General features: G+C 43.9%; 1 protein-coding gene across 1 annotated transcript in view; it reads right to left on the bottom strand.

Annotated features, from left to right (window-relative positions):
* Positions 1-280: 280 nt before the first annotated feature.
* LOC129696214 (short transient receptor potential channel 1-like) overlaps positions 281-25,122 on the bottom strand; it is a 36,943-nt gene continuing 12,101 nt past the window's right edge. The window contains exons 3-7 of the mRNA XM_055633885.1: positions 24,405-24,611; positions 19,011-20,382; positions 10,963-11,115; positions 2,724-2,831; positions 281-1,159 (exon numbers count right to left, since the gene is read on the bottom strand). Of these exons, the coding sequence (XP_055489860.1) occupies positions 1,080-1,159; positions 2,724-2,831; positions 10,963-11,115; positions 19,011-20,382; positions 24,405-24,611 (1,920 nt within the window). The 3' untranslated portion in view covers positions 281-1,079. The remainder of the gene's footprint in view (positions 1,160-2,723; positions 2,832-10,962; positions 11,116-19,010; positions 20,383-24,404; positions 24,612-25,122) is intronic.

Raw genomic sequence — 25,122 nt, 5'->3', positions numbered from 1 at the left:
TCATTCATTCCTTCTCCCCCCCTCTCTCTTCCCCTCTCTCTGTCTCTGCCCCCTCTCTCTCTCTGTTTCTCTCTCCGTCTCTCTCTCTCTGTCTGCCCCTCTCTCTCTGTCTTTGTCCCCTCTCTCTCTGTCTTTGCCCCCTCTCTCTCTCTCTGCCCCTCTCTCTGTCTTTGCCCCTCTCTCTCTGTCTGTCCCACTCTCTCTGTCTCTGCCCCCTCTCTCTATGCCCTCTCTCTCTACCCCCTCCACCCCTCTCTAGGTGCGCCTGCGGATTGGGGGCTATGCGTGCGTGAATAGGGCGGGGATGGGGTAAAAGGAGCGAATGAATAATATTAATATAATATCAAGGGGGGTGTTTGGTGTGTGTGTGTGGGGGGTGGTTAGTATGTGTGTGACGCCGCAGGCAGCCCCCTCTGCAACCGCGCGTTGAGGAGACGGGACCCAACGGCTGAATACAAGCCCAGCCTTTCCAATCTTTCCTCATATGACAGTCCCGCCATCCCAGGGATTAACCTCGTGAACGTGCGTGGCACTGCCTCAATAGCAAAGATGTACTTTCTCAAATTAGGAGACCAAAACTGCACACAATACTCCTGATGTGGTCTCACCAGGGCCCTTTTGGCCATCAATGCTTTATATTTAACTCCAGCCCATCAGTTTTCTTTTTTTTTGTTGATACATTTCTCACAGGAACGTCTGCTACAGTATATAGGTACATTGCTTCAATAAAATTGCCAAGAAGCTTGACTTAAGTGCTTGATGGAAATAAAATTGTGCTCATTGGTAAGAGCCACTTGCTGCCATTATGCCTGTCTCAACAAATAAAACTGGAACTGCTAAGCAATTACACTCATATACGATATCCTTTAAATATAATCCCTTATTGAATACAAAAATAAACACACTTTACTACATATCATCAATGGTCACATTGACACTGTTCCACTGATCAACATTACTTGATGTCCTATACAATGTTTGGTGACCTTGAAAGCTGTATCTTCAGACACACAGTCAAGCAGTATTATAATCAATCTAGGCAGCACCTCATGATGTTGATGTTATTGGGATTTGGCAAGTCAAGTTTGATGGTTGATGCCAAAATCACAGTTGCAGACCTTTGGTCTTCCGTCATATTGCAGTTGTATCAACACCAGTCCTGAACAACACAAAAAGTCAAAACTGAAATCTGTGTTCTATATAAATGTGTACCTGTTTTGCCATAATGTAACTAAAACAATCTCTAAATTAATCTGCTGCAGGAGAGGATTTCCTTCTTTACAGTGGTTAAGAATTGGGAAGTCAAAAAACAATGTATAAATGGAACAGAACAAATTCTTGTTGAGGCTCAAAGACTCAAGGGCACAGGTTTAAGGTGGATGTGGCAAAGTTTAAAGGAGATGCGGGGCAAGTTTTTTCTTATAAAGAGGGTGGTAGGTGACTGGAATGCAATGCTGGAGGTGGTGATGAAGGCAGATACGATAGTTTAAGAGGGATTTAGATCGGCACATGAGTGTGCAGAGAATGAAGGCATATTGATCATCTGCAGGCAGGAGAAATCAGTTTAGCTTGGCACAGTCATTGTAGGATGGAGGGCCGATTCCTGTCCTGTACTTTTTTCTATGTTCTACGTTCTAAGAATGATCAATATGCTTCACTGCACATCGTTTGTAAGTGTGATCTTACTGAAAATAAATGTCCTATCTATATTACTAAAACTCTGTTCTTGACCGGTTTCGGCTTTCTGTGCTGCGGTTTCCGAGAGTACGCCGCCACATACGGCCGTCATTTTTGGCCACCTCGCTCAGAGCCCCCCTCCGCCACGTGTGTGCCGAGGATTTTTCCCATCGATGAAAATTGACAGAGATATTAATGTTTTTACAACATTCCCCATTCTCTCTGCTGCCCCTGCTGGAGGGAGGGGGAGCGACTATAAAACCAGGAAGTGGTGTGCCTCAATCAGTCTCTGCAAGTGGTGTGCCTCAATCAGTCTCTGCAAGTGGTGTGCCTCAATCAGAGATTTGAATGACACTGACAAATGTCAACAGCACTGTGAGTACCCTTAATTTGGTTTGAAAATGAAAATATGGTTAGAGGTAAAAAAGCACTGCCTGCAAATGGTTGTTTGGGTTGTAGTAAAAAGGCACTCTCTCTCCCTCCCTCCCCCTCCTTCTCTCTCTTTGTCTCTCTCTGTCTCTCTCTGTGTCTCTCTAACACACCCTCTCCCCTCCCCCCCCCTCTCCCCCCCTCCCCCGCCCTCCCCTCCCCTCTCCTTCCCCCTCTCCCCTCCCCCTCTCCCACCCTCTCTCCCCCACCCTACTCTCCCCCCTCCCCCACCCTCTCTCCCCCCCTCTCCCTCCCCCTCTCTCCCCCCCCCCTCCCCCCCCCCCCCCCCCCCTCCCTCCTCCCCCCTCTCTCTCCTCCCCTCTCTCTCTCTCTCTCTCTCTCTCTCTCTCCCCCCCTCCCCACCCCACCAGTAGCAGGAGGGGGGGGGGGGGGTTAGTTAGTGTGTGACGCTGCATGCCGCCCCCCCCCCCCCCCCCCCCCCCCCAACCACACGTTGGGGGAACAGACCCAACGGGTCTGCACTTGGTCTAGTATATTTTAGTTTTTGGATTATCTACTGAGTGATACCATTCAAGATGCTAGCGCGTTCACTAGAAGAGCAAACCAAATTGTATTGTTTGCATCTTCAAACTGAGATGAATCCATTACAAACATACCATCAGTTTGGCCTTTCATTGTTAGATAACGGAATGCCACGTTATGCCAGTCTACAACTTCTTCAATCTGAACTGGACCATTCTGCCGTATGCCTCGTAAGAACCCAGCTGTGTGGAAGGAAATGTTGGAAGCTGTTTTATCACGTTCACACGTATCTAAAATAAGAACTATTTTGATTAATTTTCAAACTACGTTTTTACAAATGGTTTAGATTAAGTTAATATCTATTTTTCTTGACTGCTGACTCAGAAATCTAAAGATAGCTAGAAAATTAAGCTACAAAAATGTCCCTTTGATTAATTTTCTTTTACATTTTGTTTCTATGCAATTTCACTGACAAGCTTGTACTACATCTTTGGTTCATGATCCCCAGAATTATCAGTCCACTTCTGAGAGGCAGGAATTTTTCCCCGTTGACTTTGCCCAATTCAAATGAGTACATTAGCTAATTTAAAAGGACACAAAGTGCTGGAGTAACTCAATGGCTCGGGTAGTCTGTGGAAGACATGGATAGGTGTTGTTTCGAGGGGTCTCTGGCCATTGTCCACCCATCTACCAATAACAATCCCAGTCACCTATAAACAGGCTATCACTTACCAGGCCTTGTTCTACCTCAACCTCTCTTCTCAGCTTTCTTTCCCCCCCCCCCCCCCCCCCCCCCCACCCCACTACATGTAGTCTGAAGAAGGATCCTGACCTAAAACAACACCTCTCCATGTCATCTTGAGATGTTGCCTGACCTGTGAGTTACTCCAGCACTTTGTGTCCTTTTTCATAAACCAGCATCTGCAGTTCCTTACCTACCTTAGTTACATGTAACTAATTCCCCCAAAGAAAAATTCAGGAACAAAGAAGTGTGGAACAACATAAATTTTACTATTCATTTTTGAGAAGAGAGCATCATTGGTAATGCCAGAACAGTTGCAACGCTCAATATTCCTTGAGAAGATGCTGACTCACCACGTTCTTGAACTAATGAAGTTCTTCCACCATTAACCTTATGATGAAGCATTTAAATGAGGCAATTATATTTTACTAACAGTGAGGTGGAGTCATATTTGAAGACCATATGGGCAGTAATTCAGCTCGGAGGCAATAGAGTTGAAGGGAAATGGTTGTTCAAAGATAATAGACAATATCAAACTTTGTGTGTTTTTACTATTTTCTCAAGTTGATCAACAGTCTCACAGATTACTGCATAACCAAGTATCAGGTACAGTGACAAGGAACTGTGGATGCTGGGATATTGAATTAATTGCAAAGTACTGGAGGATCTCACTGGGTGAGGTAGCATTAGTCAAAGGAAGGGACAGGCGACGATTTGGGCCAGGATCTTTCTTCAGTCCGAAACATTGTCTATTCATTCTCTCCAAAGATTCTGCCTGACCCACTAGGTTCCTCCAGCACTTTGTGTATTGCAGAATATCAAGTCAACTTTTTCAGTGATGAAACAGAGGATATTGAAGAGTCAAGATTTAATTTTCATATAGACCGAAACAGAATATTAAAATTCTTCCAAATTGGATGTCCAGTCACTCTACACCTCCATCCCCCACCAGGAGGGTCTTAAAGCACTCCGTTTCTTCCTCCACCGCAGAACCAATCCCCATCTACCGATACTTTCCTCTGCCTAGCGGAGCTGGTCCTTACCCTCAATAACTTTTCGTTTGACTCCTCCCATTTCCTCCAAATCCAAGGCGTAGTTATGGGCACGCGCATGGGCCCCAGCTATGCCTGCCTCTTTGTAGGGTACGTCGAACAATCCATGTTCGAGGCGTACTGTGGCTCTATCCCCGAACTCTACCTCCGCTACATTGACGACTGCATTGGTACTACCTCCTGCACCCATGCAGAACTCACTCACTTCATCCATTTCACCACTAACTTAAATTAACCTGGACAATTTAGAAACATAGAAACATAGAAAATAGGTGCAGGAGTAGGCCATTCGGCTCTTCGAGCCTGCACCGCCATTCAATATGATCATGGCTGATCATCTAACTCAGTATCCTGTGCCTGCCTTCTCTCCATACCCCCTGATCCCTTTAGCCACAAGGGCCACATCTAACTCCCTCTTAAATATAGCCAATGAACTGGCCTCAACTACCTTCCGTGGCAGAGAATTCCAGAGATTCACCACTCTGTGTCAAAAATGTTTTCCTCATCTCGGTCCTAAAAGATTTCCTCCTTATCCTTAAACTGTGACCCCTTGTTCTGGACTTCTCCAACATCGGGAACAATCTTCCTGCATCTAGCCTGTCCAACCCCTTAAGAATTTTGTAAGTTTCTATAAGGTCCCCCCTCAATCTTCTAAATTCTAGCGAGTACAAGCCGAGTCTATCCAGTCTTTCTTCATATGAAAGTCTTGACATCCCAGGAATCAGTCTGGTGAACCTTCTCTGTACTCCCTCTATGGCAAGAATGTCTTTCTTCAGATTAGGAGACCAAAACTGTACGCAATACTCCAGGTGTGGTCTCACCAAGACCCTGTACAACTGCAGTAGAACCTCCCTGCTCTTATACTCAAATCCTTTTGCTATGAATGCTAACATGCCATTCGCTTTCTTCACTGCCTGCTGCACCTGCATGTCTACTTTCAATGACTGGTGTACCATGACACCCAGGTCTCGTTGCATCTCCCCCTTTCCTAATCGGCCACCATTCAGATAATAGTCTACTTTCCTGTTTTTGCCAGCAAAGTGGATAACCTCACATTTATCCACATTATACTGCATCTGCCATGCATTTGCCCACTCACCCAGCCTATCCAAGTCACCTTGCAACCTCCTAGCATCCTCCTCACAGCTAACACTGCCCCCAGCTTCGTGTCATCCGCAAACTTGGAGATGTTGCATTCAATTCCCTCGTCCAAATCATTAATATATATTTGTAAATAGCTGGGGTTCCAGCACTGAGCCTTGCGGTACCCCACTAGTCACTGCCTGCCATTGTGAAAAGGACCCGTTTACTCCTAGTCTTTGCTTCCTGTCTGCCAGCCAGTTCTCTATCCACATCAATACTGAACCCCCAATACTGTGTGCTTTAAGTTTATATACTAATCGCTTATGTGGGACCTTGTCAAAAGCCTTCTGAAAGTCCAGATATAACATGTCCACTGGTTCTCCCTTATCCACTCTACCTGTTACATCCTCGAAAAATTCTATAAGATTCGTCAGACATGATTTACCTTTCATAAATCCATGCTGACTTTGTCCAATGATTTCACCACTTTCCAAATGTGCTGCTATCCCATCCTTAATAACTGATTCTAGCAGTTTCCCCACTACCGATGTTAGACTAACTGGTCTGTAATTCCCCGTTTTCTCTCTCCCTCACTTTTTAAAAAGTGGGGTTACATTAGCTACCCTCCAATCCTCAGGAACTACTCCAGAATCTAAAGAGTTTTGAAAAATTATCACTAATGCATCCACTATTTCTGGGGCTGCTTCCTTAAGTACTCTGGGATGCAGCCTATCTGGCCCTGGGGATTTATCGGCCTTTAATCCATTCAATTTACCTAACACCACTTCCCGGCTAACCTGGATTTCACTCAGTTCCTCCATCTCATTTGACCCCTGGTTCCCTGCTATTTCCGGCAGATTATTTATGTCTTCCTTAGTGAAGACAGATCCAAAGTAATTATTCAATTGGTCTGCCATGTCCTTGTTCCCCATGATCAATTCACCTGTTTCTGACTGCAAGGGACCTACATTTGTTTTAATTAATCTTTTTCTCTTCACATATCTATAAAAAATTTTGCAGTCAGTTTTTATGTTCCCTGCCAGTTTTCATTCATAATCAATTCTCCCTTTCCTAATTAAGCCCTTTGTCCTCCTCTGCTGGACTCTGAATTTCTCTCGGTCCTCTGGTAGGCTGCTTTTTCTGGCTGATTTGTATGCGTCATCTTTTGTTTTGATACTATCCCTGATTTCCCTTATTATCTACGGATGCACTACCTTCCCTGATTTATTCTTTTGCCAAACTGGGATGAACAATTGTTGTAGCTCATCCATGCAGTCTATAAATGCCTTCCATTCCATATCCACCGTCAACCCCTTAAGAATCAATTGCCAGTCTATCTTGGCCAATTCATGTCTCATACCCTCAAAGTTACCTTTCTTTAAGTTCTGGACCCTTGATTCTGAATTAGCAATGTCACTCTCCATCCTAATGAAGAACTCAACCATATTATGGTCACTCTTGCCCAAGGGGCCACGCACAACAAGACTGCTAACTAACCCTTCCTCATTACTCAATGCCCAGTCTAGAATAGCCTGCTCTCTCATTGGTTCCTCTACATGTTGGTTTAGAAAACTATCCTGCATACATTCCAAGAAATCCTCTTCCTCAGCACCCTTGTTAATTTGATTCGCCCAATCTATATGTAGATTGAAGTCACCCATTATAACTGTTTTACCTTTGTTGCACGCATTTCTAATTTCCTGTTTGATGACATCCCCAACTCCACTACTACTGTTAGGTGGCCTGTACACAACTCCCACTAGCGTTTTCTGCCCCTTAGTTTCGCAGCTCTACCCATATCGATTCCACATCCTCCAAGCTTATGTCCTTCCTTTCTATTGCATTAATCTCCTCTCTAACCAGTAATGCTACCCCACCTCCTTTTCCTTTCTGTCTATCCCTCCTGAATATTGAATATCCCTGGATGTCTCCGTGATCCCAACTAGATCATAGTCATTAATATCTATCTGCACATTCAACTCATCCACCTTAAACAAACTCCTTGCATTGAGACACAAAGCCTTCAGGCTTGTTTTTACAACACTCTTACCCCTTATATAATTATGGTGAAAAGTGGCCATTTTTGATTTTTGCCGTGGATTTGTCTGCCTGCCACTTTTACTTTTCACCTTGCTACCTATTGCTTCTACCCTCATTTTACACCCCTCTGTCTCTACGCTCACACATTTAAGAAACCCTTTCTCTTTAACTCCATCCTCGACTATCCCATTTGACACCCCATCCCCCTTATTCAGTTTAAAACCACCCGTGCAGCAGTGGCAGACCTGCCTGCCAGAATGCTGGTCCCCCACCTGTTAAGATGCAATCCGTCCCTTTTGAACAGTTCCCCCTTACTCCAAAACTGATCCCAGTGATCTAAGAATCTAAATCCCTGCCCTGTGCACCAGTTCCCCAGCCACATATTCAGGTCCCGTATCTCCCTGTTCCTCCTCTCGCCAGCACGGGGAACTGGAAGCAAACCGGAGATAACAACCCTGGAGGTCCTGCTTTTCAGCATTTTTCCGAGCTCTGTAAAGTCATGCTGCAGAATATTCATCCCCTTCTTTCCGACATCGTTTGTGCTGATATGCACTACCACTTCGCCCTTGAGGATTTTCTGCACTCTGTCCGTGACATCCTGGATCCTGGCACCAGGAAGGCAGCACACCATCCTCGAATCCCGTCTGTTGCCGCAGAAACCCCTGTCCGTACCTCTCACAATGGAGTCTCCCACTACAATGGCGTTGCCTGACGTTGGCCTCTTTGGTTTTGGCTCAACAGCCCTTTTTGCTTCGCAAGCCACTCCACCGCTCGGTGTAATAACGTCTTCTGACCCGACAGCTTCTAAGTGGGTGAACCTGTTCACATGAGGTACAACATCCGGGGACATTTGCATTCCATGCTTCCCTCCCTTGTTCACCTTCCCCCACCTTCTCTCTTCCAGTACCTTAGGTGTAACAATCTTACTGTTGGACTTGTCGAGGAACAACTCAGTTTCTCGGACAAACCTGAGGTCATCCACTTGCTTCTCCAGTTCCCCAACACGGTCCTTCAGGAGCTGTACCTGGATGCACTTCTCACATTTGTAGCAGCCAGAGGCACCAGCAGTGTCCTTGACCTCCCACATACTGCAAGCATCGCACTGAATCAGCTTGCCTGACATCTCCTTCTTTCGTCTCTCCCTCTCAGCGTTTTGCGTAGCCTCCTCGCCGAAGACTATCAAGCCAAAGACTTGCACTTTTCGCACACGGCCGCTCACACTGCCGCTCCCTAAGAGCCGTCTTGCTTATATTGACTGATAAATTGCCTAATTTACCAATTTACAAACCAAATTCCTCAGTTTTCAACTGTTTTCCCCCTCTGACTCACTTCTCTCCTCCCACTTTGGCTAGAGCCAATCAGTGTTTTCTCCTGCTGCTTTTAGTTGCTGTTGCTTCCAAATCCACAGCAACTCTGAGTAAAGTCTGCCTGTGCTTTGCCTCTCCTTTTCAACTGTTTCCCCCCCCCTCTGATTCACTTCTTTCCTCCCACATGGGCTAGAGCTAATCAGTGTTTTCTCCTGCTGCTCTTAGTTGCTGTTGCTTCCAAATCCACAGCAGCTCTGTGGATTTCCGACATCTCCCTACCGTTTCTGGACCTCACCATCTCCATCGCAGGGAACAGACTACTCACAGACATCTACTACAAACTCACTGACTCCCATGGCTATCTGGACTATACTTCTTCCCACCCTGCTACCTGTAAGGACTCTATGCTCTACTCCCAATTCTTCTGACTGCGCAGCATCTGCACCCAGGATGAGGTGTTCCAAACCAAGGCATTGGGAATGTCCTCATTCTTTAGGGATTGGGGGTTCCCCTCTTAGACTGTAGATGAGGCTCTCACCAGGGTCTCTTCTATAAGTCATAACTCTGCTCTCACTCTCCATCCCCCCACTCATAACAAGGGCAGAGTCCCCTTTGTCCTCACTTTCCACCCTACCTGCCGTCACATACAACAGATACTCCTCTGACATTTTCGCCACGTCCAATGGGATCTCACCACTGGCCACATCTTCCCATCTCCTCCCCTTTCAACTTTCCGCAGAGACCACTCCCTCCGTAACTCCCTGGTCAATTTGTTCCTTCCCACCCAAACCACCCCCTCCCCTGGTACTTTCCCTTGCAACCGCAAGAAAAGCTACACTTGTTGCTTTGCCTCCCCCCTTGACTCCATATAAGGACCTAAACAGTCTTTCCAGGTGTGGCAGAGGTTCACCTGCACCTCCTCCAACCTCATCTATTGCATCCGCTGCTCTAGGTGTCAGCTGCTCCACATCGGTGAGTCCAAGCGTAGGCTTGGCGATCGCTTCACCCAACACCTCTGCTTAGTTCACAATAACCAACCTGATCTCCTGGTGCCTCAGCACTTCAACACCCCCTCCCATTCTGAATCTGACCTTTCTGTCCTGGGCCTCCTCCATGGCCAGAGTGAGGCCCACTGTAAATTGGAGGAACAGCACCTCATATTTCACTTGGGTAGTTTACACCCCAGCGGTATGAACAATCTCCAATTTCAGGTAGTCCTTGCTTTCTTCTCCCTCCTTCCCCTCCCCTTCCCAGCTCTCCCGCAGCCCACTGCCTCCACCCCCTTCCTTTCTTCTTACCGCCCCCCCCCCCACATCAGTCTGAAGAAGGGTCTCGACATGAAACATCGCCAATTCCTTTGCTCCATAGATGCTGCCTCACCTGCTGATTTTCTCCAGCATTTTTATCTACCTTCGAATTTTACAGCATCTGCAGTTCCTTCTTAAACATTAACATTTATCCGTGCAGCAGCACAACAGGGTTGTAAACACAGTACTCAGTAGATAACATGATAAATAAACAAATTAAAAGGTCAATAAATAAAAAAGTGCAGTAATATAATGCAAAGTCCCTGGGGCAACCACGACAGTTCGTAGTTTGAAGTTTAGTTGGTGTTTGCAGTGTTTACTAGCTTGATGGTTGTTGGAAAGAATTTGTTCCTGAATCTGGAGGTCACGGTTTTTAGACTTCTATATCTTCTTCTTGTTGGCAGGAGTGAAATGACAGTGTGGCCAAGGTGGTGTGTGTCTTTGATAATGCTGGCTGCCTTTTTGAGGCAGTGCCTCCTATAGATCCCTTCTATGGTGGGGAGGTCAACTTAAAGAGCACATGACATTTTACCAGGCCTTCTGAGATACTGCTGATAGAAAAGATGTACGATTCCAAACAAAGATAAACTACAGCATTCAAATCTATAGTGTAGCTCTGGGGAATCTTCATTGGTCTGTGGTGAACTCTTGTGTACCAACTATTGTGCTCACTGTCAATGGCATTTGCTTGCTACAAAGATATGGGATACCGTATCAGCTGAAAATACGTATCTAAATTGCTAGTTATTCTTTAAGTGTAGGCTACATAAAAAACCTGTGCAATCCACTATTGTTTTAAAACACGATCAACACTTCTGCACATAAAGGAATTGATGTAATACCTTCAGGGGAGATTTGCGTTGCCCTCTTTGAGGTGTTTCGTATCCAGCCAACAGACGTATGTGCCAACATGTCAATGGAGCGGGTATCTGATATGGTGTCAAGGTTATCTCCTTCATTCATTAGTTCACGGCCCTCCGTAGAGCAAAGTTTACCTAAGGGTTTGGACAAAAATAACACACACATTCACAATGGCCCAGTCTTGCAAATTACAACTGGGAGAAAGGTCATAAAGTGAGAATTGCTACTCGAAAATGAATCAAGGCTGGTCTTTTCCTGAAATTAATTTAAAAAATGAAATATAAATCAGTTCAAAAAAGAAAAGATGAGTAATGTTATAGGTCAAATCTGATAGGCAGTTTATCTGAAATACAAACGTTTTGATGATGCTGTGTGGTTTTAAGACCGTTTGGTTTTATTTTAGATTTAGAGAGGTGGGATAAAGTGTAATTTTAGGATTTCAGACTCCTACATCTTATTCCTGAACCTGGAGGTCACGATTTTCAGAAATACCTCCTTCCCGTTGGCAGGAGTGGAAATAACATTAAGAGGAATTTTAAACAAATTCCAAGGTGAAATTAATTCTCACTATTTACCCTTTTGGGGGGCATAGATAGAGTAGATAGAGAGAAACGTTTGACCTAACAGATGTGTAAATCAGAGGCCACAGGTTTAAGGTGAGGAGTAAGAGTGTTGGAGGTGACTTAGTTTAGCGATCACCTTTTCACTAGTTCTATCCTACACACTAGGAACAATTTGCCAAAGTCAATTAACCTACAAACCGACACATCGGACATGTGGGAGAAAGCCCACGCGGTCACAGGGAGAACGTACAAACTCCATACAGACAGCAACCATGGTCAGGATCGAACCTGAGTCTCTGGCGCTATAATGGGCCTGTCCCAGTTAGGCGATTTTTCAGGCGACTGCCGGTGACTGTCAATTCGTAGCAGGTCGCTGAAAAACCGGCGACTGGAACGGCTACTGAAACGACGACTGGCAGAGTGGAACACACATACACAACATTGCTTCCTTCACCAGCCAATTATGCAGGCAGGGGGACAGGGCAAGTGGGGGGAGCGTTGTCTGAGTGAAATTCACACGGTGCAAAGACAATGTGATACAGACACACACCACGATGAACAGGAAGGTTGGCGCTCAATTAAGACGATGAAAACACAGTGTCCGGGAAGGGTCACTTAAGTCCTTTAAAAGAGGGGGGGGGAGAGGGGGGGGGAAGAGCGGAGAGAAGGGGGAGATGGGGTGGGGAGAAGGAGTGGAGACAACTTTTAAGAAGCCAGAGATCCACGGCTGTGAAGCTCGGCGGACATTAACATTACTGGTCGGTTATCCTTGGTTCTGAAAACTACTGCTTATGTTTTTTTTCCCCAATGAGCCAATTCACCGGTCAGCACTGGCTACAACCTACGACAACCTACGACCTCCTGGCAACCCACTACCACTGCACCTACGAGAATTCTTGCTACTCTCCATGGCGTAAAAATTCTGGTCGCCGCTAATTTTTTAACGTTGAATAATTAGTGATGACCAGAATGAAGCCACGACTAGTTACGAGAATGGGGGAACTACTCACCACCATGCAGGCGACACCACGGCAACCTCCGGCGAACATGTGGCGACCTCATAGTTTCCTGTAGTTGCCTATAAATTGTGTAAGTGGGACAGGCCCATAAGGCAGCCACTCTATTGCAGTGCCACTGTGCTGCCCTAGAGGGATTTGGGGAAAGGTTTTCCTCCCAGAGGATGACTGCAGACTAGAAGTGCATTTATTCAAATCTGCATGAATAAATAGGTATTAAAACATATTAAATAGGTATTAAAACCCACACGGGTGGGTCCACTGTCAAATCTTAGGAAGACTGGGGATGGAAAGCAGACTTCCAACTTTGAAGGGTTTGAATGAAAAACACATGTTTTTCATACAGACTTGTAGGTTTGTGGTCATTTTTACAAATGCCTTGCTCTGTTTTCAATTCCATAGAACATACAGCACAGGAACAGACTCTTTGGCCCATAATTTCTCTGGCAAACATAATGCCAAATTAAACTAATACATTCTGCCTGTACTTCATCCATGCCCCTCCTTTCCCTACATATCCATGTGCCCATCTTAAAGCCTCTTAAATGTCACCATCACCACGACCCCTGGCAGCACATTTCAGGCATCCAACACTGACTGAATAAAATAAAAAAATCGCCCCATACATTTCCATTTAACTTTCTCCCTCTGAGCATATAGCTATGTCTTCTTGTCTTTAACATGTCCGCCTTGGGAAAACGTTCTGACTGTCTATCCTATCTATGATCTCATAATTTGATATACTCCTATAGGATCTTCCATCACTTCCGACGATCCAGATAAAACAATCCGAGTTTGTTCAACCTCTCCCTCCAGTTCGTAGTCTCTAATCCAGGCATCATCCTGGTAAATCTTTACTGCACACTTTCCACAGCATCCACATCTTCCTGTAATAGGGCAACCAGAACCGCACAGAATAATTCAAATGCGGCATAACGAATGTTTTATAAATTTGCAATATGAATTTTGGATTCAATGACCAGACTGATGAATTTACTGATTATGTGCCCAAATTTATTGATTGGATTTAAATTTCACAACCAGCATAATGGGAATACATTTAATAGCTGAGTTTGTGCCTTACAGCACCAGAGACCCATGTTCGATCCTGATTATGAGTGTTGTCTGTATGGAGCATGTACGTTCACCTTGGGACCACGTGGATTTCCTCCAGGTGCTCTGGTTTCCTCCAACATCCCAAAAGTATACAGGTTTGTATGTTCTGTAGGTTTCTTTCTTGCCAATTTTAAAAAGGTTTTGTGCAGTGTATATTTAAATTGGCCTTGGATATCAACATCACAGCTGGAGCTTGTGATCAGTGCAATTTCCAGTTAAAAGCTGCTGTTGGAAATATTTGCAAATTAAACTTTATGCTTGAAAGTAACAGGTTAATGCCCCAGTGGAAAAAATACATAAAACTATTAGAATACTGATAGTGTTTGCGGATCTTATCAACTGTTTGTAATTAGACTTTCTAACAGGTATAATGTATTGCCTTCTTAATAAGTTTAATTGGTTTGCTAATCTGTAATATCTATATAATTAAGAGTCTCATCTTGACCACTTCCTGTCTGCACTGTATATTGATTTTAGAAAATACGCCACCATATATCGCTATGATTTTTGGCCATCTTACTCACAGTCCTCCGCTGAGCAGGCCCCGAGGATTTTTCTCATCGATGAAAAAAAAGTTATGAGTGTTTAAAAAACCTTGAGATCCTCTCGCCTGTCAATCACCACGATGAAGGTAATGCCCCTTTTGGGGGGGTGGGCAGGACTATAAAACCCCGGATGCCTGAACATGACTCAGTCACTCTGCAACATCGCAAGGGAGAGGCCACGATTCTCAATCTAGGCTGTGAATCAACTGAGCTGTGAGTCTGCAATGTACTTGCAATAAATGATTTGTTAGCCCTTAATGAAAATGAAATGAGCTGTTTGGCCTGCCTTGTGCTTGAAACTGTAATGGAAATGAAATTAAAATGCAATAAGCTGTTTGGCCTGCCATGTGCTTGAAACTGCAAAGGAAATGAAATTAAAATGCAATAAGCTGTTTGGCCTGCCCTGTGCTTGAAACTGCAATGGTAATGGCAATGGAAATGAAGTGAAAATGCAATGAGCTGTTTGGCTTGACCTGCCCTATGCTTGAAACTGCAATGGCAATGGAAATTAAGTGAAAATGCAATGAGCTGTTTGGCTTGGCCTGCCCTGTGCTGGAAACTGCAATGGCAATAGAAGTGAAATGAAAATGCAACCGGCTGTTTGGCTTGGCCTGCCCTGTGCTTGAAACTGCAATGGCAATGGAAGTGAAATGAAAATTCATTCAGCTGTTTGGCTTGGCCAGCCCTGTGCTTGAAACTGCAATGGCAATGGAAGTGAAATGAAAATGCAATCAGCTGTTTGGCCTGCTCTGTGCTTGACACTTCAATGGCAATGGAAGTGAAATAAAAATGCAATCAGCAGTTTGTCTTGCCCTGCCCTGTGCTTGAAACTGCAATGGCAATGGAAGTGAAATGAAAATGCAATCAGCTGTTTGTCAAGTCAAGTCAAGTCAAGTTTATTCGTCCCATACACATACGAGATGTGCAGTGAAATGAAAAGTGGCAATGCTCGCGGACTTTGTACAAAAAGACAAACAAACAAACAACTAAACTAACTACAAACAGAATTGAATGGCGTGGCCTGCCCTGTGCTTGAAACTGCAATGGCAATGGAAGTGAAATGAAAATGCAATGAACTGTTCGGCCTGCCCTGTGCTTGAAACTGCAATGGCAATGGAAGTGAAATGAAAAAGCAATGAGCTGTTTGGCCTGCCCTTTGCTTGAAACTGCAATGGCAATGGAAGTGAAATGAAAATGCAATGAGCTGTTCAGCCTGCCCTGTGCTTGAAACTGCAATGGCAATGGAATTGAAATGAAAATGCAATCAGCTGTTTGGCGTGGCCTGGCCTGGCCTGTGCTTGAAACTGCAATGGCAATGGAAGTGAAATGAAATGAGTTGTTTAGCCTGCCTGAAACCACTAATTTTGGCCCACATGGCCCCTATTAGCCGAGAAACCAGTCCCTTTTGCCCAAAATGCCCGTATTAGCCCAGGAGGAGCATTTGGCCCAAAGGGCCCGTGCCAGGCCAGGAAAAGTCCAGAAACAGTGCCTTTCACTGATATTTCACTCAGATTTTTTTTTAAAGAGCCCCTTCGGCCCATCAGTAAGTATTCCCTCTGCAAGTATTAAACCTCACCCCAGTATTTTTCTCCCTCCCTTCACCGGCTCCCTGTGAGATCCAGGCCAGGATAGACTTTCTTCCTTCATTGCTGTGATCTGCACAAAAAGATGAAAAATGTCTAACTTTGATTCTCCACTCTCTCCCCCTTCTCTCTCACAGAGTCTCTCACCTGTTTTGGGCTGAATTTCTGGCAGTTTCTGAGCTGCCAGCCCACCAGACCTGAGTGACAGCTGCCAGCCCGCCAGGCCTGAATGACTGAACTGCCAGCACACCAGGCCTGTTGACTGAGCTGCCAGCCCACCAGGCCTGAGTGACTGAGCTGCCAGCCCACCAGGCCTGAGTGACTGAGCTGCCAGCCCAATAATCCATTTGGCCCACAATGTCCATACTAGCCCCCTGGAAACCAGTCAATTTGGCCCACAACACCCATACTAGCGCTCCAGAAAGCCCCCCCCCCTCCCCACTGGCCACTAATATTGGAATTGGTGGAGAGGTGGAATATTGTGTTGGGGGACCAGCCCTCCTGTGTGAACATGGGACCCAACAGGTCCCACTTAGTCTAGTTTTGCCATAAATTTACCGGCATCTGATCTTTATAAATTTGCAATTCATCAGCTTTCTCACCAGCCTGACCTAAGGATACATGTCAGATTAGCTAGGTTATCTGTCATGTTGTGTTAAGGATATAAAGCAAAGCCACATCACATACTGATGTTGCCATGTTCTTGTTTAGAATCCTCTCCTGCAAAACTTTTACACATTAAAATCCCATAAGATTTGCGAACAGAGGTGATAGTAATGCGTATAAACAAATCTCAGGAACATAAATTATAGGATTATTCTAAATAATTCTTATTTATTTCCAGAACATTATGATATATGGCTATAAACCTGATATAATACCTCTGTTTCTTTCTCCATGAATGCTGTCTGATTTGCTGGGTATTAACTGCATTTTATTTATTTTAATTATTTCCTTTTTGCAGACAAAAAAATATGTCTCTGTCCACCCTTGAACCATTTGGACATCCTGAAGCATGATTTACAAGTTGGTTTAGAGTGGATGGCTTCAATCTGAAGCTGTCACCCACAAAGATCCAGGGAGTTCAATGGCCTTCTTCAGATCCAAAACTTCAACAATTCTATTTCCCACGGGTTAGTTCTCTTTGTAGCATTACAATGATTATTTATCATGTTTCCATAGCCATAATTAACATTACAGAGACACAAAAATGTCAAGTGATTGCACAATAATGAAATTCAGTCATTCTTAACCTTATTGTGGGGTATCACTTCAAATTAAATTTGTCTCTGGCATCATAATGCTTGTATAATACTTGTTCAAGTATTAGAAATATAAAAAGAATGTAATATATCTCTGTTATTAGGCACTCTGATTTTTCTCCTTATCTCTGTCTATCTCCTTAACAGCGATATCAAATGTGACCAAAACTTTCACATGTTATGGTTGATTTTTGGAAAGTATCTGGGACAGTTTTCATGATGATAAAGTGCTGCCTAAGAGTTATGTCAAGTTCGGGAGTTGTGGCAGTGTAGATGATTTGAATAACTGGAACCAGTGGTATGGCTACAAAGTTTGGGAAGGGGTAAATATTGTAACTATGATATGATCAAGGTTTTCTAGATGGGGTGGGTGGGTGAATGTATCAGGATTTATATTTTGGGTCCTGAAGGGAGGGGAGAAGAAGGATCAATATAAAGTATTGGGCAGCGCTCCTTATAACTGTGGTTGAAGATCAGACAATGATGTGTCAAGATGACAGAGCTAGTGGTTTCAAGCAGATGAACAAAGTTGGACCAAGGCTCATCCCCTCCCATATCCCATTAACTCTGTACCATACATCTCATTGGCAGGTCAGATCTGCATTCACAAGGGTAAAGGGCCTGACCCACTTACGTGTCCTTGGTATGCAAATTACGTGACCTCGCGGTCGCGTTGAGCCGAGATGGTCGAGCGAAGTTCGGGCACGATTACATGCGTACGCACAGCCGTCTGGAGCGCGTGCCATCATTTGAAGATGGTTACAAAGCTGGAGTAACTCAGCAGGACCGACAGCATCACTGGAGAGAAGCAATGGGTGACGTTTCGTGTCGAGATTCTTCTTCAGTCTGCAAAAAAGGCTCTTGACCCGAAACGTCACCCATTGCTTCTCTCCAGAGATGCTGCCGGTCCCGCTGAGTAACTCCAGCATTTTGGGTCTATCTTCAATTTTCTTGGCCCTGCTCTGGGAGTAGAAGTGGGGGCGGATCTGGACTGCAACGGCCGTGAGCCCCAGGCCGAGTTCGGCGATCGTTTGCCTGCTTCTGCTGCTGTTGAAGGTGAGACGTTGCGTCGCGCCATGGTCTTGGGCCTGTCCCACTTTGGTCGTCAGTTCTGCGACAGGCAGTTGGTGCACTAAAATTTCATTCACTGCAAGAATTTCAGAGCCCCGTGCGATGTCGGGACCAGCCCCGCACAACTCCATGGTTAATGGTCATAATTCTGGAAATGTTAAGGTTGTTATCAAAAGGACAAGGATAGACCAGAAATTAAGGTCAAATACTGAGAGAAGGTGAATTTTCATATGCTAAGGCAGGAATGTGAACTGCAAGGTAGTCATTCACAAATGTGATAAAGTAAAACTCTAATAATCTGGCAGCCTCGGGACTTCGTCAAGGGGCAGCATCAATGGTGTTCACAGTAGAAGATGGCACTAGGCAGCCCATCTCCAGAGGGTTTATAAACATATTGGATGAAAGCAGAGGTGAGACTATTTATTTCATTGAGTCTGTCAGCAGGTCAGGCAGCATCTCTGACAGAACATGGATAGGTGACGTTCTGGGTCGACTCCAAATTCTTCAGACTCCAAATATAGAAAAAAGGAAACGGTCTGAGGGAAGTTCTCGACCCGAAATGTCACATATCCATGTTCTCCAGGGTTGCTGCCGGCCCTGCTGAGTTACTCCGGCTCTTTGTGTCCTTTTGTGTATTAACCAGCATCTGCAGTTCCCTGCTTCTCCATTTAGTCTGTGCCTGTTAAAGGTGCAAAACTGATTCTGCACCTTTGCATAAATCCCTGGCATTCATGTGCTTTTAGCTGACTTTTGTCAGTTCCTCTAATATTCAAGCTAGGGAATAAAAGCATGATATACTTAGCTTCAATCATGAAACACATACATGTTGGTACATGGCTGGAGCATTCAACTCAATGAAAATCATCGACTTACCCCTATGTTTGCACAGCATTTTGATGTAGTAGAAAAGATGGGTGCATAGATTGAATGGAGATGGAGTCCCAGATTTCCTGATCATGTCGCGGATTAACATAGCCCTCCCAAACTTCCACTCAGTGTCTGACTGAGCCTGGATTCGCTGGTAGGTGTCACTCATCATGGCAATCAGCAAGTTGATCAGGACAATCAGTGTCATGACAAGGTACATTCCAAATACAAACTTGACAATGAACTGGGTAAATATGGGTGTCCGATACAATGCGGGCAAGGAGTCAGGATCCACCATACCGAAGAGAGCAAAGAAAAGTAGGACGGTAATATCCAGTGGGTCTTGAATGTCATAAAGTACCTGTTCAGAATCCGATCTATTGCCAGCGGATGGGTTGAACGGTGGAACAGGGTACACAGGTTGGTAAACTGCTGCAAGCTGCATGGTGAAGGCGACGTGAAACAGGGCAAGAATGATTGCAAATCTGGCCAGGTCCTTCATCAGGTCTCGGATAATGATGGCCCAGGGGCCGAAGAGGTGGTGGAAGGTGAGAAACTCCAAAAACTGCACAAAGCAGAGGGTCATGGCCACTGCAAGGAAGATATTTCGAGCAAAGAAGCAGTGCAGCCGCTCGTGGTCCCGGAAAGCAAATGCAAGGAGGTGACAGAAGACTGCGACGGCTGAAAATCCCAGGATGAATACTCGAATCCACGCCAATCCTGCCCGCTCCCCTGGGTGGGTCAGCTCCGAGACCAGCATTCCTGAAAGCCAAGCCAGCAGCAGCCATTCATTCCAACAGGGAAGCATCCGACCTTCGTATATTGGGCTGAGCGGGGGATAGACGATGGTTAACACAAACAACACCAGCAGGAAGATATGAGAAACCAAATGGCTCATGAACTTCATTATTGGGATCCTGTTGAGCTGGTGCTTAAATGGGAGGGAGAAGAGCAGCCAAATGGGAGGACAGACTAGGAAGGTAAAAAACAAAAGGACTATTTTCCAGTGGGCCCACTTCAAGTTCCCATACCAGACGTCGGTCAGGTACTTCTGCACGGCTGGGTGGGCCACCACTTCCTTCTGCTCGCATTCTATTAAGGAGTCCAGCATGGTGGTGCCCCGATGGTCCACAGCTCGGAGCAGGTACCCAGCACTCCTGCAACCGGATGCCACCGTAAGCAGCTCGCTTGCCATGTTCTCGCAATACTTGGCGGCTTCCAGCAACTCCTTGGACCTCTCCTTTTCCTTCAGAGCCGTGATGCCAAATGCACGGGAGAGTTTGATGGCAGTGTCCATGGGGGCGGCCGAGTGCAGGACAAACTCCTCAATTACCTTGTTCCGATTAAGCTTTCCACAAACCATGAGGTCAAAGATGAACTGCAACCAAATCCACAATAATTACGTTCGTTATTCTTATGAGCTATAGCTTAGTTCACTGATAAAATCAGAACAGATCGGCAATTATAATTACATTTACCTTATCCACTGAAATCCCTCAAAGCATTTCATACTATAAAAGTACCGATAGTGTAACATGGTTGACAACTGATCTCTTGCATAGTTTTATATACCAGTTTCAACATCGAAATATGGCAACAGGCCAGTGAACTCTAAAAGATTCCACATATAACCTTACCAATACATAATTTTTATCCCTTTCCTTCATGAGCTTGCCTAGTTTCCCTTCCAATGTATTGCTGGGAAACAAAATATATAAGTAGGAAGACCATCCTTCCATTATATAAGGAATTGGTGAGATCAAATCTGGAGTATTATGTCTGGTATTGCTAATTTAAGAATGTTAAAGCATTAGAGGCAGAACAGAGCAGGTTTAATGGACTAATAATTGGAATAGGGGGATTATCTTAAGTGGAAAAGTTGGACATGCTAAGTTTGAAGAATGATACTTTATGATCATCTGAGGTTGTGTTTAGTTTAGTTTAGAGATACAGTGTGGAAATAGGCCCTTTGGCCCAACAAGTCTGTGCCAAACCAACCTGTACACTATTTCTATCCTACACACCAGGGACAATTTACAGAAGCCAATTAATCTACAAACCTGCACTTCTTTGGAATGTGTGAGAAAACCAAAGCACCCAGAGAAATCCTATGTGGTCACAGGGAAAATGAACAAACTCCATGTAGACAGCACCCATAGTCAGGATCGAACCCGGGTCTCTGGTGCTGTAAGACAGCAACTCTACTGCTGTGCCACTGTACTGCCCACATGTGGATGTGGAGAGGACTTTCCCTTTTGTGGGAGAATCTAGGATTAGGTGTCACTATTTCATTGTGTGTGCAACCCAAACCTGGGATGGGAAAAGAGGGGAGAGAGAAATGAATTAAGCTAAACAGCAGATGGCCAATAGCATTTTTGAATAGAGAACACCAACAGCAGAATACCAACAACAGAGCATCAGCCATTAGAACAGAATGTGTTCTGAAGCAACTGCAATGGGGTTGGGTCAGTTTGGATGGGAATAGGAATGGAGCAAGTAAACCAAAGGTTTGAACAGCAAACTCATCACCAATATAATCAATCCACAAACCTTTGAAGCATTGAACCATTTTCCAACTCAAGGGCAAGAGGTATTTCTGGCAGCATCTTGGATTCCTCTGCGATTTGTGTGAGGATTTATGTTTCTTAAATGGAAAGTGGAATTCATGGGAAACAAGTACTGGTGGCAAGACCAGTATTTGCCGTCTTCCTAATTGCCCTTCAGAAAGAGGTTGTGAACTACCTCATTGAACCGCTGCAGTATATTGGTGATTACTGCAGTTAAATGACCAGACTGGTAATCCAGAGGGCAGGACTAACAATCTGGAAGCCTGAGTTCCAATCTGATGTTGGCAGCTATGGAATTGATATTTAATTAATGATCTGGAATTTAAATATATCAATTTGTCATGATGACCACAAAACAATCAAATTGTTATAAAAACCTAGTTGGTTTATTAATGTCCTTCAGAAGAGAAATTCTGTCATGCCTTCATTTTTTGGCCTAAATGTTATTCCAAATATACTGATATAATTGACTCAAATGCCTCTGAAGTTCGGCATGGACTTGTAGGGCCGAGATGGCCTGTTTCCGTGCTGTAATTGTTATATGGTTATATGGTTATAAGTGGACGGCCGATGCACTCACTTCAAGGACAATTAGGAATGGATAATAAATGGTGTCCTCTCTGTTAATACATATATTGTAAAAAGTAAATAAAAGATAAACTCCTTTTGGTGAAGGTTCTCTCACAGCGCTGTGAAACAGCAGATTGATAATATTAGAACACAAGAAAATTGGAGATGGGGTAGCCATCAGGCCCACCGATCCATTTAATATAAACAATGACAGATATGTCGTGGTCTCAACGTCTCTTTTGTGCCATTTCTCCAATGTCCTCTATTCTTCGATCCATCAAGTAGTTATGCATCGCCAATTTCAATACTTCTAATGATCCAGCTTTCACCACATGCTGGGGCAGGTAACTCCCAAGATTCACCAGCCTCTGTGAGAAACAGATTCTATGAACCTTCCCCTTATCTTTCAGTTATGTGCATTTGTTCAAGATTCTCTCATTCATGAAAACATCCCAACATCTTTCCTTGGGATCTTATAAATTTGAATCAGGTCACCCCTCATTCTTATAAGCTCCAATATAGAACCTAACTCTTCCGTCTCTCATGACAGGATAATTCTCTCACCCCAGGTATTCATTCGCCTAGTGAATTTCCTTTAGACTGCCTCTAATGTTACAAAATCTTTATAGGTAAGGGGATCACATCTGTACTCGGAATACCAGGTGTGGCCTCATCAATAGACTGTACAATTGCAACAAACCTCCAAATGTTTAAACTCATACCCCTTTGCAAAAAAAAATCAAAATGTTGTTTGCCATGTTAACTACTTGGCGGACATGTCTGCCAGCTTCTCTATGATTCATGCATGAGAACATTTAGATCCCTCTGTACATCACTTGCAATCTTTCTGCAGTTAGATAATAATCTGCCTTTTGATTTATTTTATCAAATTTTGTGACCTCACGCTAATCTTCTTTGCCTGCACGTGATCCAAATCCCTCCATTTCCTGCATATCCATGTGCCTATCTAAAAGTCTCTAAAATGCTATTGTATCTGCCTCCAATACCATCCCATGCAGCACAAAAGCATGCCCCACACATCACCTTTATACTTTGTCCCTCTCACCTTAAAACTATGCCCTGTAGTCTTTGATATTTCCATCTTGACTATCTATGTATTTTATAGTTTTATAAACCTGCTGTTGCTACTCTTTCATTCCAGAACAAAACAACAAACTTCATATTAGTTCCCTCACGTTGCCTTTAAGTTCATTTTCTGTTTTTTTTTGTATACATATACACTTTATTATACTTTAATAAGTTTAATTAAACCTTAAACTTTTGCCCACTCACTCAATCTATATCTTATTACAGTAATTTATTCTCTTAAAACAAAACACACACACATATATGTTTCTTCATGAATATACAAAATATGTCGAAGAATACAAAAAATAAAAGAATACAGAAAAATCAGAAAATTAACTTAAAGGCAAGATGAGGGAACAAATATGAAGTGTTTTGTTCTGGATGAAAGAATAGCAACATTGATTTATAAAACTATAAAAGACATAGGTAGTCAAAATGGAAATGTCAAAGACTACTCGGGGTATAGTTTTAAGGTGAGTGGGGTAAAGTATAAACAAAGATAGACACAAAAAGCTGGAGTAACTCAGCGGGACAGGCAATATCTCTGGAGAGAAGGAATGAGTAACTCGAATCAACACCCATTCCTTCTTTCCAGAGATGTTGCCTGTCCCGCTGAGTTAATCCAGCCTTTTGTGTCTATCTTCAGTTTAAACCAGCATCCGCAGTTCCTTCCTACACAAAGTATAAACAAGATGCATGATTTTTGCACAGAGTGGTGGGTGCCTGGATTGCACTGCCAGGGATGGTAGTGGAGGCAGATACAACAGTAACATTTTAGAGGTATTTAGATAGGCATATTAATATGCAGGAAATTGAGGGATTTAGATCACATGCAGGCAAAGGAGATATGTTGAATAGCATCATGCTCAGTACAGATACTGTGGGCCGAAAGGCTTGTTCCTATGTTGTCCTGTTTTACATTCGATGTTTAATAGCTAGATTTAAAAATAATTTGGATAAATTGTCAAAGGGGTAACATCTATAGAGCTTTTGGGAAAGTTTAGCTGATAGGCTTTTCAATAGACCTAGCAAAGCTATGATATGCTAAAGGCCATACCATTATTCCATGATTCTATTAAATATTTATTCTCCGGGAAGTGATAAGAAGCGTTAGATCCTGGTGGTGTTGGTTCCACACCAGCATTGTTTAACATTTTGTACTTCTACTCCTTACCTTGCGGTCCTCCGTTAGTTTCAGGGTTATGTTATTCGTGCGGATTAAGAAGCTCACCACCTCTTGGTGGCGGTCGGCTGCTGCGTACTGAATGGGAGCCTTTCCTTCCTTGCATTCCAACTTGGGAGAAGCTCCGCTTTCCACCAGGAACTGTACTGTATCCAGGTAGCCAGACTTTGCAGCAAAATGCAACGGAGTCCAACCATTCTGACAAGAGAAAAAAACAAAAAGCCTCAATCCACTTCTCTGTGACCACTTTCCCCACAGCTTTTCACTAGTTCTGGCTCTATACACAACATATACTTCTTTGACTGTTCGGGGACTTGTACATTTCCTACATTTCCCACTCTTGACTACTTGGATTGGTTTGATCATTATTGGCATAATCCTATCTCAGTGTGAAATATTTGCATATTGCTGAAGCCTGGGACCTGGTTTGGATCGGAATTACAGTAGGGAACCAATGTCCTGCAAAAACATGTAGGAATATTTACGCACTGTGTTGCTGCACTTTGGTTAAAAATAAATGTGTGCATTTATTTTGTTTACTCCTGTATCAACAAAAAAGTGGCTAAGAAATTCATAATTTTACTTAAATCCTAAAATTTACTTAATCCTAAATTGAGCAATTTTGTGTGCATTCACAGTATGGCAATCTTGGGGCCTATTGGAAAACTTGACATGATTTTCTAGAGAAATATTTGTTTGCCTTGGTGCC

The sequence above is a fragment of the Leucoraja erinacea genome, chromosome 4, assembly GCF_028641065.1.
Source record: "Leucoraja erinacea ecotype New England chromosome 4, Leri_hhj_1, whole genome shotgun sequence".
Taxonomy (NCBI): Eukaryota; Metazoa; Chordata; class Chondrichthyes; order Rajiformes; family Rajidae; genus Leucoraja; species Leucoraja erinaceus.
Note: the sequence above shows the minus strand (reverse complement) of the source record. Positions and strands in the feature narration are given on the sequence as shown.